The 11223-nt window shown below is 37.2% G+C and overlaps 1 protein-coding gene across 1 annotated transcript in view; it reads left to right on the top strand.

Annotated features, from left to right (window-relative positions):
• SNTG2 (syntrophin gamma 2) overlaps positions 1 to 8975 on the top strand; it is a 193381-nt gene extending 184406 nt beyond the window's left edge. The window contains exon 17 of the mRNA XM_009275630.1: positions 8844 to 8975. Within this exon, the coding sequence (XP_009273905.1) occupies positions 8844 to 8975 (132 nt within the window). The remainder of the gene's footprint in view (positions 1 to 8843) is intronic.
• Positions 8976 to 11223: the final 2248 nt, after the last annotated feature.

Below are 11223 nucleotides of genomic sequence, written 5' to 3'. Positions count from 1 at the left end.
GGGTCTGGAGAACAAGTCTTATGAGGAGCGGCTGAGGGAACTGGGGTTGTTTAGCCTGGAGAAAAGGAGGCTGAGGGGAGACCTCATCGCTCTCTACAACTACCTGGAAGGAGGTTGTAGCAAGGTTGTAGGTGTTGGTCTCTTCTCCCAAGTAACAAGCAATAAGACAAGAGGAAATGACCTCAAGTTGTGCCAGGGGAGGTTTAGATTGGACATTAGGAAAAATTTCTTCACCAAAAGGGTTGTCAAGCATTGGAACAGGCTGCCCAGAGAAGTGGTTGAGTCACCATCCCTGTGGTGCTTAAGGACATGGTTTAGTGATGGACTTGGCAGTGCTAAGTTAACGGTTGGACTTGATGATCTTAGGGGTCTTTTCCAACCTAAATGATTCTATGAATCCCTCTATAAATTTTAAGCCAAGTGCTTCTTCCTGTGCACTTCAGTTTTAGGTGAAGAACAATACATTTTTCCCTTTAAAAAGTTTTCCGTTCGAAGGAGCTAATAAGGCCTAGATTCCTGTCAGTTGTTTCTCCTTCAGGTCCTTCATATTCCCTACAACTTCCCCTCAGTTTCCCACTTCAGTACTTCCCTGCCTTTAATACTTCCAGTAATAACTCCACTTCAACTCCTTGAAATCCCCCAAAAGTCATTGCAATGCATTCATATTACTGCCAAGTCCCAGCATATTTTTATCCAGCCTGACAATGGGGAAAAAGCTGTTGCAGCTGGCTTGTAGGTTTGTGTGTATTACCTGGTTAGATAACCCATGTATAATGGGCGGCCAAGGGACCCCTGCCCCGGCTGCTGTTCAAGGCAGGAAAGGACAATGCTCTCCCTGCCTTCACTTCCCTGCAGGGTGGTAACAAGAACTCCCAATCCCTGCCAACAACTTGTGCCACACTTCTAGGAATTCAGCTCCTTTGAAGTGTCCACCTCTTCGACAAATAGGGCAAAAATTGCACACGGATATGATTTCATCACTTCATTTCTGTAGGAAATCAGACTTATTTTTTTAGAAGAAAGACTTAAAAATTCTGACATTGCAACATAGCATGTAAATGTATCTGTATGAAGGAGTAGCTCTGCGACTATTTTGAAAGGAGGAGGAGAGTGGTTGATTATGAAGTATTCCTGGATTGTGGCATTAATGTGGAGTTTGAATCGTCAACTGTCACTTGGATCAGCAGTGTGGAATTCTTTGAGCTGGAGATTCCTTTTCATGTCCCTTTGGTGGGGAGCTCTTAAAACTGTGTGCTCTTCAGCCACATGGAGCATGTTGACTACACATGCGCCTCTTACACATAAGAAGTTCATATGCAAAAAGATACTTGCTTTTGTCTTTTCTTAACAGTTACAACTAAAAAAAGACATGAAAACAAGAAGAAAAAAAAAATCTCTGAATAGTAGTAGGAGAGAGCTGAAGGCATGAAGGCAAGTAATAATTCATAGTTTACTGTGGAAACTGAGTAAATAGCAAATGAGAAGGATAGGTTACATGCTTTTTGTTTGCTCCAGTTATCAAAAAAACGCAATTACATCCCACATTACAGTTAAGATCAAGGGGTTATAAATACAAACCAGAATATGGAAGGAAGGTGGTTGAAATATTTTTAAATGTTAGTTTTTGCAGTATTTAGGAGCCAGTGAAAGTTATGTTTGAGAAGTCCAGGTAGATGGGTAAGATTACAGAGAGAGAAAACTTAGCAGCTTTGTAAGATTACAGAGAGAGAAAACTTTGCAGCTCTTTTTGGTTTTTTGGGGGTTTTTTGTTTTTAAAAGAAAGGGGATCAAGGGGAGACATAGAGACTTACAGACCAGTTGGCCTAACTTTAATAGTAGAAAAATAACAAACTTATTAAATAAACACCAAGATTATTAAATAAATACTTTGTAATTATAGAGAGAATAACAAAGTGATAGAAAACTATCTTGGTGGATTTTTGAGAAGAGGCTGTAGCAAAATTGCCTCATTTCCATTTTATTACAGGCTAACTACTCTGGAGGGAAACAATACGTGTGATCTGTCTTGACTTTATTAAGGCTTAAACATAGTCCCACATGATGTTCTCATAAATAATTTTGGTAAATAGTACCTAGTTAAGTTACCATGAAAAAAGTTAAGAGTGATTGAAAAAGAAATTCTAAAAGTAGATTCCATTATTTGCTTGCAAAATGGAAGAATATAACATACCCAAATTTGCCTGATCTGGATTCACATCTCTTTAATTTCCTACCTGATGGAAGTCTGAAGCTGGAGCACGCTCAGTGAAAATTATATCTTTATATAAGTTTTCCAAGTAAATTTTCCAATGAACAAATGTGAGCAGATTTCACAGGAATAGCAGAAAAGAAAAGATGGAATTATGTTTTAACAATTCATTCACGCTAAGAACAGAAAGAGAGTTTATTTATCTTTCTTCACTACATTTGGTCTTTTACTAACTTGGTCTCAAATATTTCACTGAAGAAGGAAAGAAAAGTAATCATAGTGTCACTAAACTATTGTGAGCCATATTAAAGCTTCAACTAAATGTTGCTGGTCTCATACATTTCTTGTCTGTTATACATATAACTTAAAAGCCCTGCATATTTATCTGAGTGCATTCAGTATTCTTTCTTCACTGACTTCAAGCCTCAACTCTTCTGTAATTTCACAGTGGTACAGTGGTACAATGTGATCTGATTTTGCAATTAGACTCTGCAGCAGTTTTGCAGAAAATCCTATTCTCTTTAAAACAGGAGAAGTTCAGGAGAGTGATCAAGGACAGGTCAGCAACTGTATTTCTTTCTTTAGATTTACTGTATTCATCTGAGAGGATATTTATTCCATATTAGTACTGTTGAGAGATATGGCAAATTAAGGAGTGTGCAAGCAAAGCTCTCTCTTTAGAGCAACATTAATCTCTAGCATCAATAAAGTGTAATCTAGGACTCAAGCCCTTCTTTATTTTTATTAATATGGTCTTTTGTTGCTGAAGTCTGGCAGTTTACTTCTGAATATCTTGAGAGCTTGAAAAACATTTGCAAGATGACAGTAGATAAGAATTAAGATTTTGCCTGTGTGACAGTATTGGACAGTCTGATTGCTTTTGGAAATGTATTTTAATATTTGCTGGAATGGATGAATTTAGTTGGCTGCTCCTAGACAAGCATCTCCAGAACAACTTTTCAGATGGGTTTCTTATGCATTAGCAAAGTTTGCATCTGCCAATGCAACATTTAAGTGTTCCAGATTTAGCAGTAGACAGTGGCATTTGGAATCACTCAAGCTGAAAGTGAAAAGCCATTTGACTCTTCCAGATCCCTGTAGAACACTGTTAAAAGACTTAAGTACAATTGATAGATAGAGTTGCAATTCATCTGGCACTGAATGTTGGCATCATAGATCTGGTTCTTATGCTTGCACGGTAAGAGCACCATTTTAGCTTATCCTCCTGCTCTTTGTGCAAATGACAGTCACAAAGAGGAGGCCAAATAAAGTTCATAGCTGAAGAAGCTTTCATGCCATAGTTGGTAATTTATCTTTGTGTGTTTATAACAGTCTTAACAAGCTGTACAATACTAAAATATTGGTTCTTTTCAACCATGATATGGCAACCAAGCCCTGGTATACTTGCTGAGATATAGAACTGAATTTAAAACTTCCTCTCCTTTTTTGACTTCCATGTGGACTGGAGCTAAAACTTAGATATCTTTATCTGTTCTTTTTTTACAAAAGATATGGTTATCATTTCAATCTGATTGAAAGAATATGCTGAAGAATACAGTAGTAATAGTTGTGCTGTTGTCAACAACTAATAAACACTGAAGCTTGCCAGTGTCCTTAAAGAAGTCATGAAATGCACAGGGCACAATAACACTATCTGTCAGTGTCTCCATTATCTGCCTTTTATGTAATACAGGATCATGTCTTGTTCAAATAGTGATTCAACAGCTCTCGGAAGTAGTCAATAAAATTAAGAGTGTATGTGGTAATGATGCAACAGGCCTGTCAAGCTCTTTATGATATCTAATAAATCCAACTCTCATAGGTGGGTGGATGAAACAAGAACATATATTTTTCTTACTTGTCTGTGCATATACAGTGATCAAGGTCAGTGCAGTGTGCACATTTTTTATATTCTCAGTACCAGCAGGCAGTTTTTGCAGTCTTGTCCTCCCACTGCTTTAATCCAATCCTTTATGTTCTTCTCTTGCTGTCTTCCTTCTAGTGCCTTTGTTGTACTTAATCCACTTATTAGGATACATAGTAAACTGAAATAGCTTTGGTTATTGAAATATTAGACATGCACAGATTCTTCTAAATACACCTAAAATAAACTGACAATCTTAATTAAAGAAAAAAGCAGCAATCACAGATAAGGCAAGCAAGCAGAACAGTGCTGTTAGATGATATAGAGCAAATAAAATTACCAGTTATTCAGTCATCTGCCTGGCTGGGTATGGAGAGAAATGTTACTTAAAAAAAAAAAAAAACAAACAACCAAATTATCAGAGCAATGCATTTGTTTGAAAGAAGTGACATTGGTGTTATTTTCTAGGAAAAATTCACATTGCATTCTAAACCTGGAGGGGCCAAATTCCACTCTAAAAACCATATTCCAGATGGTCTCTTGCTAAGAAACATATTGTCTTCATGTCCTCTGACTATGCAACATCTACATTTCCCCAAGCCAGAAGGCCATCCCTATCTTTTACCAAATCCGTATTTCCGAACTACCCCCGAGTCGTCTTCCCCTTTCCCTGTTGTAATCTGCATGCAAGCCATATCCGTCAGCAGAATACCAGTTCTCTGAGCAACTTCTATCCTGAGCCTGCGCAAATCTGTACCCCAACTTCTGCTTTGGATATATGTGACTATTCCCCAACGCCTGTACCTGACTAGCCAGCTTCAGGATTGTGAAGGCAGCCAGCGCAGACATCAAACACAAAGCACCGCAGCCTCACCCCCATTTGTGGTCTCCTGTGTCAAATACTACTGTGATCAGCTGCATTTCTGGGAGTTTCTGGTGCATGAGGCCTCAGGTGAATCCCACGTCTCTGATACTACCATAGCTGACCATATCTAACTGAGCCCTGCAAGAGGACACCTCCAGAGCTCTGCTCCTCTTTTACGATCCCAGATGATCGCTCACCCCCACAGATAACCTAACATAAAATAGTGAAGACATGAGAGAGCACGAGGGGAGCGAACCAGCTGGTAAACCGCATGAGGAGTGCTTACATGCCACCTATTTGGCTACCCAGCTCTGTAACAACTTTCAAAACTAGCACCACTCTTGAAAATAATCCCCCTGACTGAGGGACCTGCAGTATTAACTGGAGAAAATACAGTGTTGTCTTCACATAAAACATAGGTTTAGCGATACTGCTCCTCTTTCAACTGTATGTAGATTATCTTTTATAGAAATAAGAGCATATTATTAGTATTCAAAAGGTTATTCACAACAGATTAGCCAGCTTCTCTCAGATACACAAGAGGGACTACTGCAGTTTGATCCATACTCTGAACTCTGATAGAAACAAAGAGGACTCTGCAGTAGGGGCATTGGGAAGGACTGACTCCCAGTGATGAGACATTCCCGTCTTTGCTCTTTTCTTATCCCAAAACTCTTCACATAACCTTGTTAGAGCAGTCTGAAATCCTGCCTATAATCTGTGTTAGGTTACCTCTGATTGCTTATCTTGATAAACATGTATAGATGAGAAGTGCACAAAGCCAGAGTAGAGAGATGGAAAGCTGCTTCTCTCAGTTCGTTTGGCTGCATTCAGTCAGTGTGTTGAATGTCAGAACCTGAGGTGAAATTCTTGGATGATTTCAGTTGATTTTGGAGCAAATCTAAGATTAATGTGAATGGGTTTATATTTTAGAATTTATTGTTTTTAAAGATGGTGATTCAGGAGATGTAAACCTTTGACTTGAGCCGAGAACTGATATACTGAGGCCTGTATTATTTCATATTGACTTTTTTTTCATTAATAATCACGATTGTGTACTTCATTTTAGTTTTATAAAACTTAGACAATGAGAGTTAAGTAACGCCACTGTTTTTTTTCTGAAAGTGTTTATATTAATTTTGTTTAATATTTACAGTAGACATCTACTATCAATACAGTATATTTTAAGAAACTTATTCCCATACTTGCTCCATAACTATAAATCAAAATAGAAAAAGCAGATTTTTAATGCCCAAAAAAATCAGAATAAAGATTACATGGGCTTAAATTCCTCAAAGGATTTTAACCAACATTCACGCTTCATTTTTCTTTCACAAGATCTAATTTTGAGTATGAGGCCCAAATGATTATTTCAGTAACCAAATGCCAGTTATTAACAGTTACATAAGTGCTTAGTTTGATACAAGTTCTCAAGAGATTTTTCTTCTTTTAGGATAATTATTTCTTAATTTATTGACTAGCAAGTATGCAAAAGCAGAAGTTTGAGAGAGTTTTGCCTCTTCCCTCAATGTTACCTTATTTTCTCCATGTTTAACTAGGTATAAATGATAGTAAATAGCACATTCTGCTTATCGGTTATATTGGTTTATGCCTCTATTTTTTTAATTAGGAATGTTTTGTGTTTGCTGTTCTTTTATAATCTTGGAAGTGTCAGTTTGTAATTTGTATTAGATATGGAATTATAATAATCTGTTTTAAATTGCTTATTACTTCAACTGTTGGCATCAGAAATGGCTATGCATTGTTTCTGAATTCAGCTATTTTTTCTTGGAAAGTTGTAGGAAAACCGGTCAGTAATTTCAGAGAATTTTTGAAGGGAGGGGAGAGTCATTTCATTTATGTTAACACATTCTTAAAGCTGTTTAATTGAGAAATCCTTGTGTTTCCAGGTTCTGGAAGGAGTTAAAATTTGTTTGTCTGATGATGACCCACCCAAGACAAATCATTATACGCATCTAAAAATCTCTGCGTACATATTCTTTGCAGGACCTAGGGGCTGAAAGCATTGTTTGTTCTCTTAGGCTTCTGTGTGCACTGAGAATGCACTATAAGGAGGACAGCTTGCTGCCAAAACTTTCTCTGTTCCAAGGCTACTGTATCTGAGAAGGTCTTTCCCTGTAGTTTTTGTGGGTGTTTCATAGAGGGTAAAGGCATTTGTAAGGCCTGTTACACCACGGGAAGAGCATATCTTGGGAGCTTGTTGAATATCATTCTATTACTCTTATTGTCCAGTACTATTACTTATTGTCACCTTATGCTGGAGAGAGTAGACGGCAACAGAAAATTACATTTTTCTGTGAATAATAAATTTGATTAGTGGGAAATAAAATCCCTGAGACAATAAACTGTATGTGCCTGAGGCTGTAAAGAAACTGTGCACAATTTTTTAAAAAAATCAGTAGAATCTCATCATCATGAGGTAGAGCCCTCAAATATTGTCAGGGTGTAATGGCTTCTTTCTGCCACTCCTTGTTTCTCTTTTCCTTTGCTGCTTCTTGCTTCTTACTAATATCCTCTGCTCCAGTGTGGCTCCTCCATCGGTTGTGGTCCCTTCGGGGGTGTTACCTGCTCTGCCATGGAACACCTCCCGATGCACTGGCCTTGTTGCCTTTTTGGGGAATTTACGGCCTTTTCTTAAATGTGTTTTCCCAGAGGTGCCACCATTTTGGCTGCTGGTCTCAGCTGTGCCCCGCGGTGGGTCGGTTGGAGCCGGCTGGAACCGGCTGTGTCCGGCACGGGGCAGCCCCGGCCTCTCCTCACAGAGGCCACCCTGCAGCTCCCCTCACTACCAAAAATTTCTCAGTTATGCCCAATATAGGGTCACAAAATCATGCCCCACAAATACTAGCGAACAGTTTAAGACATTCATTAGTAGTAAAACCACTCCTGCCTAGTAAATACAAGACCTTTGATAGCAAAATGGTGTGATGGTGAGCTTTTCTGGAGCAGTAACCTTGAATTCCAAATATTCTGTTTGAGGCAATTTTGTTGAAAAGATACCATAAAATACTGTGACCGGAAAAGCAGAAGTCCAGTGCTTTGACACTGGCAAGCATACGGAGTGTGCCTCGATAAACTACTATTTAGGCAACACGTTGTTGAAAACAAATGTCTTCTCCCCAAACCAAAAACTGTCCCAAATGTCCCCACAATATATTTACCAGCTACTTTACAAATAGTAGTATCATGTAAATTGAAGATGTTTATCATATTTGTTGTCATTGTGTCAGAATATCACTCCATTTCTTTCTGGGGAGACTGGGAAAAAGAAATTTAACTTGTGCACAGAAGATGAAATATGTTATAAAAAGTCAAGGGAATTTGAGAACTGTTTACGAGTAACTCTGCCTTTCTCTGTGAATTAGGGCATATGAACTTCAAACCCAGCCATATTTCTATACGCAGGCTGTGGTGTGACTTTACTTTAGCTTCCACTCTGCCTCTGGCCTCCCAGCTTGCTTATCTGAGTCTCCTTCAGAGGCTGCCAAAGTATGTGTCCTCCACACCCCCTCTGGCTGTGACTTGACACCACATCATCCCCAAACATTCTTAACTTATCAAATATTTTAAAATACATTGCGATATTTGAATGTTCTTGCAAGTTGAACGCTTTCATTGTCCAAGCTGAGTAAAATGTAAACAATAAAGTAGCACAGAGTGAAAACTAAATTGACATGCAGAACTGCCAGTGAACGAGGTACAGATATACATCTTTTATTCTTAACACTTTTAACTTTACAGTTTCCTATAAAGATTAAAATTTTCATTTGAAGTCCGTTTTTGTTTTCTCAGTAGTCTGTTCTGTATTTATGTAAAATGTTTATAAACCTGAATATGAATTCACATTTTCTCTTCTTTTTTTTTCCTCTTACTTCCTCTTTCAGGAACTTGAATTTCAGGATCTGACGGCAGTTTTACACTGTATTCACTCCTTTATAGCAGCAAAAGTGGCATCTGTGGATCCGGTATTCATAGACAGTCAGAGCATTGCAAGAAAATATATGTATAGTAACTGATATCAGATTATATGTTGTGACTATGGAAAATAAATTATTTTCTTAAAGAAAGTAGTTATTTCATGCACAATATTGCAACTTTGTGATTTTATAAGAAGTCTATAGTTGTGTTATCTGTAACGTTAAGAGTTTTCACAATTCGTTAAACATTTTGAATCTATGAGTTAACAAATATTAAGTCAAACTGAATCAGTTTGTCATCTTCAGCATTAATACAAAATTCTGAGTGAATATTCATTCAAAAATATGTTATGTCATTTTGATTTCTGCTGTCATGGTCATACATACTCCCCCATATTACATAGAAACGTGGAATAGCATCTGAAAAGTGTGTCTCCAAAATTTGGCCTCTAAGTCTGTTTTGAAAAGTGCTGGGCACACAGACAATTTCTACAGCAAAAAAAGAAAAAATTATTGAAGACAACTGCCATAGGAATTGGACTTTTATCTTGCTTTGATATGTTTGAAAAATAATAGTTCTGCTGTCCAGTTCTCTCGAGGCCTGAGAGTTTAGCTCTGGCAAAACACTAAGTACTGTTTCAGATTGAGGAAAAGACTTAAGCACACACTTGACTCTAAGCATATTAAGAAGCCCCAGTGTATGCACAAGGTAATGTTAAGTATGTATTTAAATATCGTGGTAGATCAACTGAAGAGCTTTAGAGTCTGCTAAGGAGCCTAACTATAGGCATTCAGTTTTAGAAAACTTGCCATAGGGTTTTCTTATCTTCTAATAAAGCTTCCATGAGTCATTCGTTTATTCGTTCATAGATTGCCTTGACGCTATCCTTTGATGTGATGCTCTGTATGGTTGAGAACAGCTTCTTTAATAACTGTTTTGTTTGGAGGAGATTGCTCCCAGTATAGGGTGAACATAACAAAACATAAAGATTTTTCTGGGCCATCTACGGTTTTTTTCCTACAGCTCTAACCCTGACTTATACACAAGCAAAGTGAGTTTTGTCCTTGCTAAGGAAATAATATGGTACTACTTTTGACATATTCCTAACCTTCCTTCTGAAATCATCTTCTTATATGCACAGATAATACTTCCTGCTATTGAAAAATTATGTAACATGAAGATATTTTAATCTTAGGGCATATTCCCTGTAAGTAATACCAAATATTGCAGGTTTCTGTGATAGAAGTCTCAGTTGTTCTCAAGCGCAGTTTTGAGGCAACATCAGGCAATTTTTTTTTTTTCCAAGAAAATAAAACAATCAAAAAATCAAGCAAGAAGAATATCCTAAATAGATACAATGGGTATGGACCAAATTCATCAAAGTCCTCCCTAAATTTTAGGAGTCTAGTAAAGTATCCTGCTAAAGTAAAAGCCTAAAGTTACTGTATCCTAAGGAAAAGAGGTAGGTGCCTTTAAAAGCTCTCAGGTGAGGAATGTTTTTACATAACTTCAGCACTTAAATTTAGTCAGAGAGGTTCCCCCTTTCAGATCTTAATGTAGTTAGCTGTCTTGGCAGACTGCAATGGGGCCTCAGGCACTTACTTTAAATGGCTGCTTACCTGTCCACCTAAAGCTTAGGCACAAATACAGTGCCTAAAGTAGGTGATTTGATCCTACCATAAGGATTACCTGTTGCCAAGTGTTATCCATAGAGAAATTCATTTGAACAGTAGAGACTCTGTTTGCAATTCCAGTGTTGTTTACAGTTCTAATGTTGTTTGCAAGGAGGGATGGTAGGAGCGCTAACTCCTGTTAAAACAATATTTAGCAAAGATGAGAATGAAAAATTTTTTTATTAATTGTAAATAAATATTTATAGCCATTATGGTATTTTTTAACAAATATCATCTCAATTTTATATTACATTTTTTCCAAAAAATCAATCAAAAAATTGCCTTTCTCAAACATGCTTTTATTCAAAATATTTCCTTTAATTTTCAGCTTTCTATTTTATTTTCAGCTCTTTGTATTTACTGAGATTTTAACATTCACAAATTATAGCATTAAAATTAGAATAGCTTTCCTACAATCAATTCTCAGTTATTAGCATGAACTATTATAAATGACAGAGTGTCTGTAGGATGAAGAATGATGGAATTCCTGCAATTTTGTTTTTCTGCTGTTTTCTCATATACAAAGTTCAACACTAACATGGAACAGTAGAAAATTGTACCAGCTAGTACTGAACTGGTACTACAGTCAGACCTCTAGACTTAATGTTTTAAGTATCATGTGATTAAAAACACAGTGTATCTCTCCAGATACTGTAAATAAAAACTTAAAAGA

Source organism: Aptenodytes forsteri, unplaced genomic scaffold (assembly GCF_000699145.1).
Source record: "Aptenodytes forsteri isolate BGI_AS27 unplaced genomic scaffold, ASM69914v1 Scaffold94, whole genome shotgun sequence".
NCBI lineage: Eukaryota > Metazoa > Chordata > Aves > Sphenisciformes > Spheniscidae > Aptenodytes > Aptenodytes forsteri.
The sequence above is the reverse complement of the archived record's forward strand: the minus strand, read 5'-3'. Positions and strand labels throughout refer to the sequence as shown.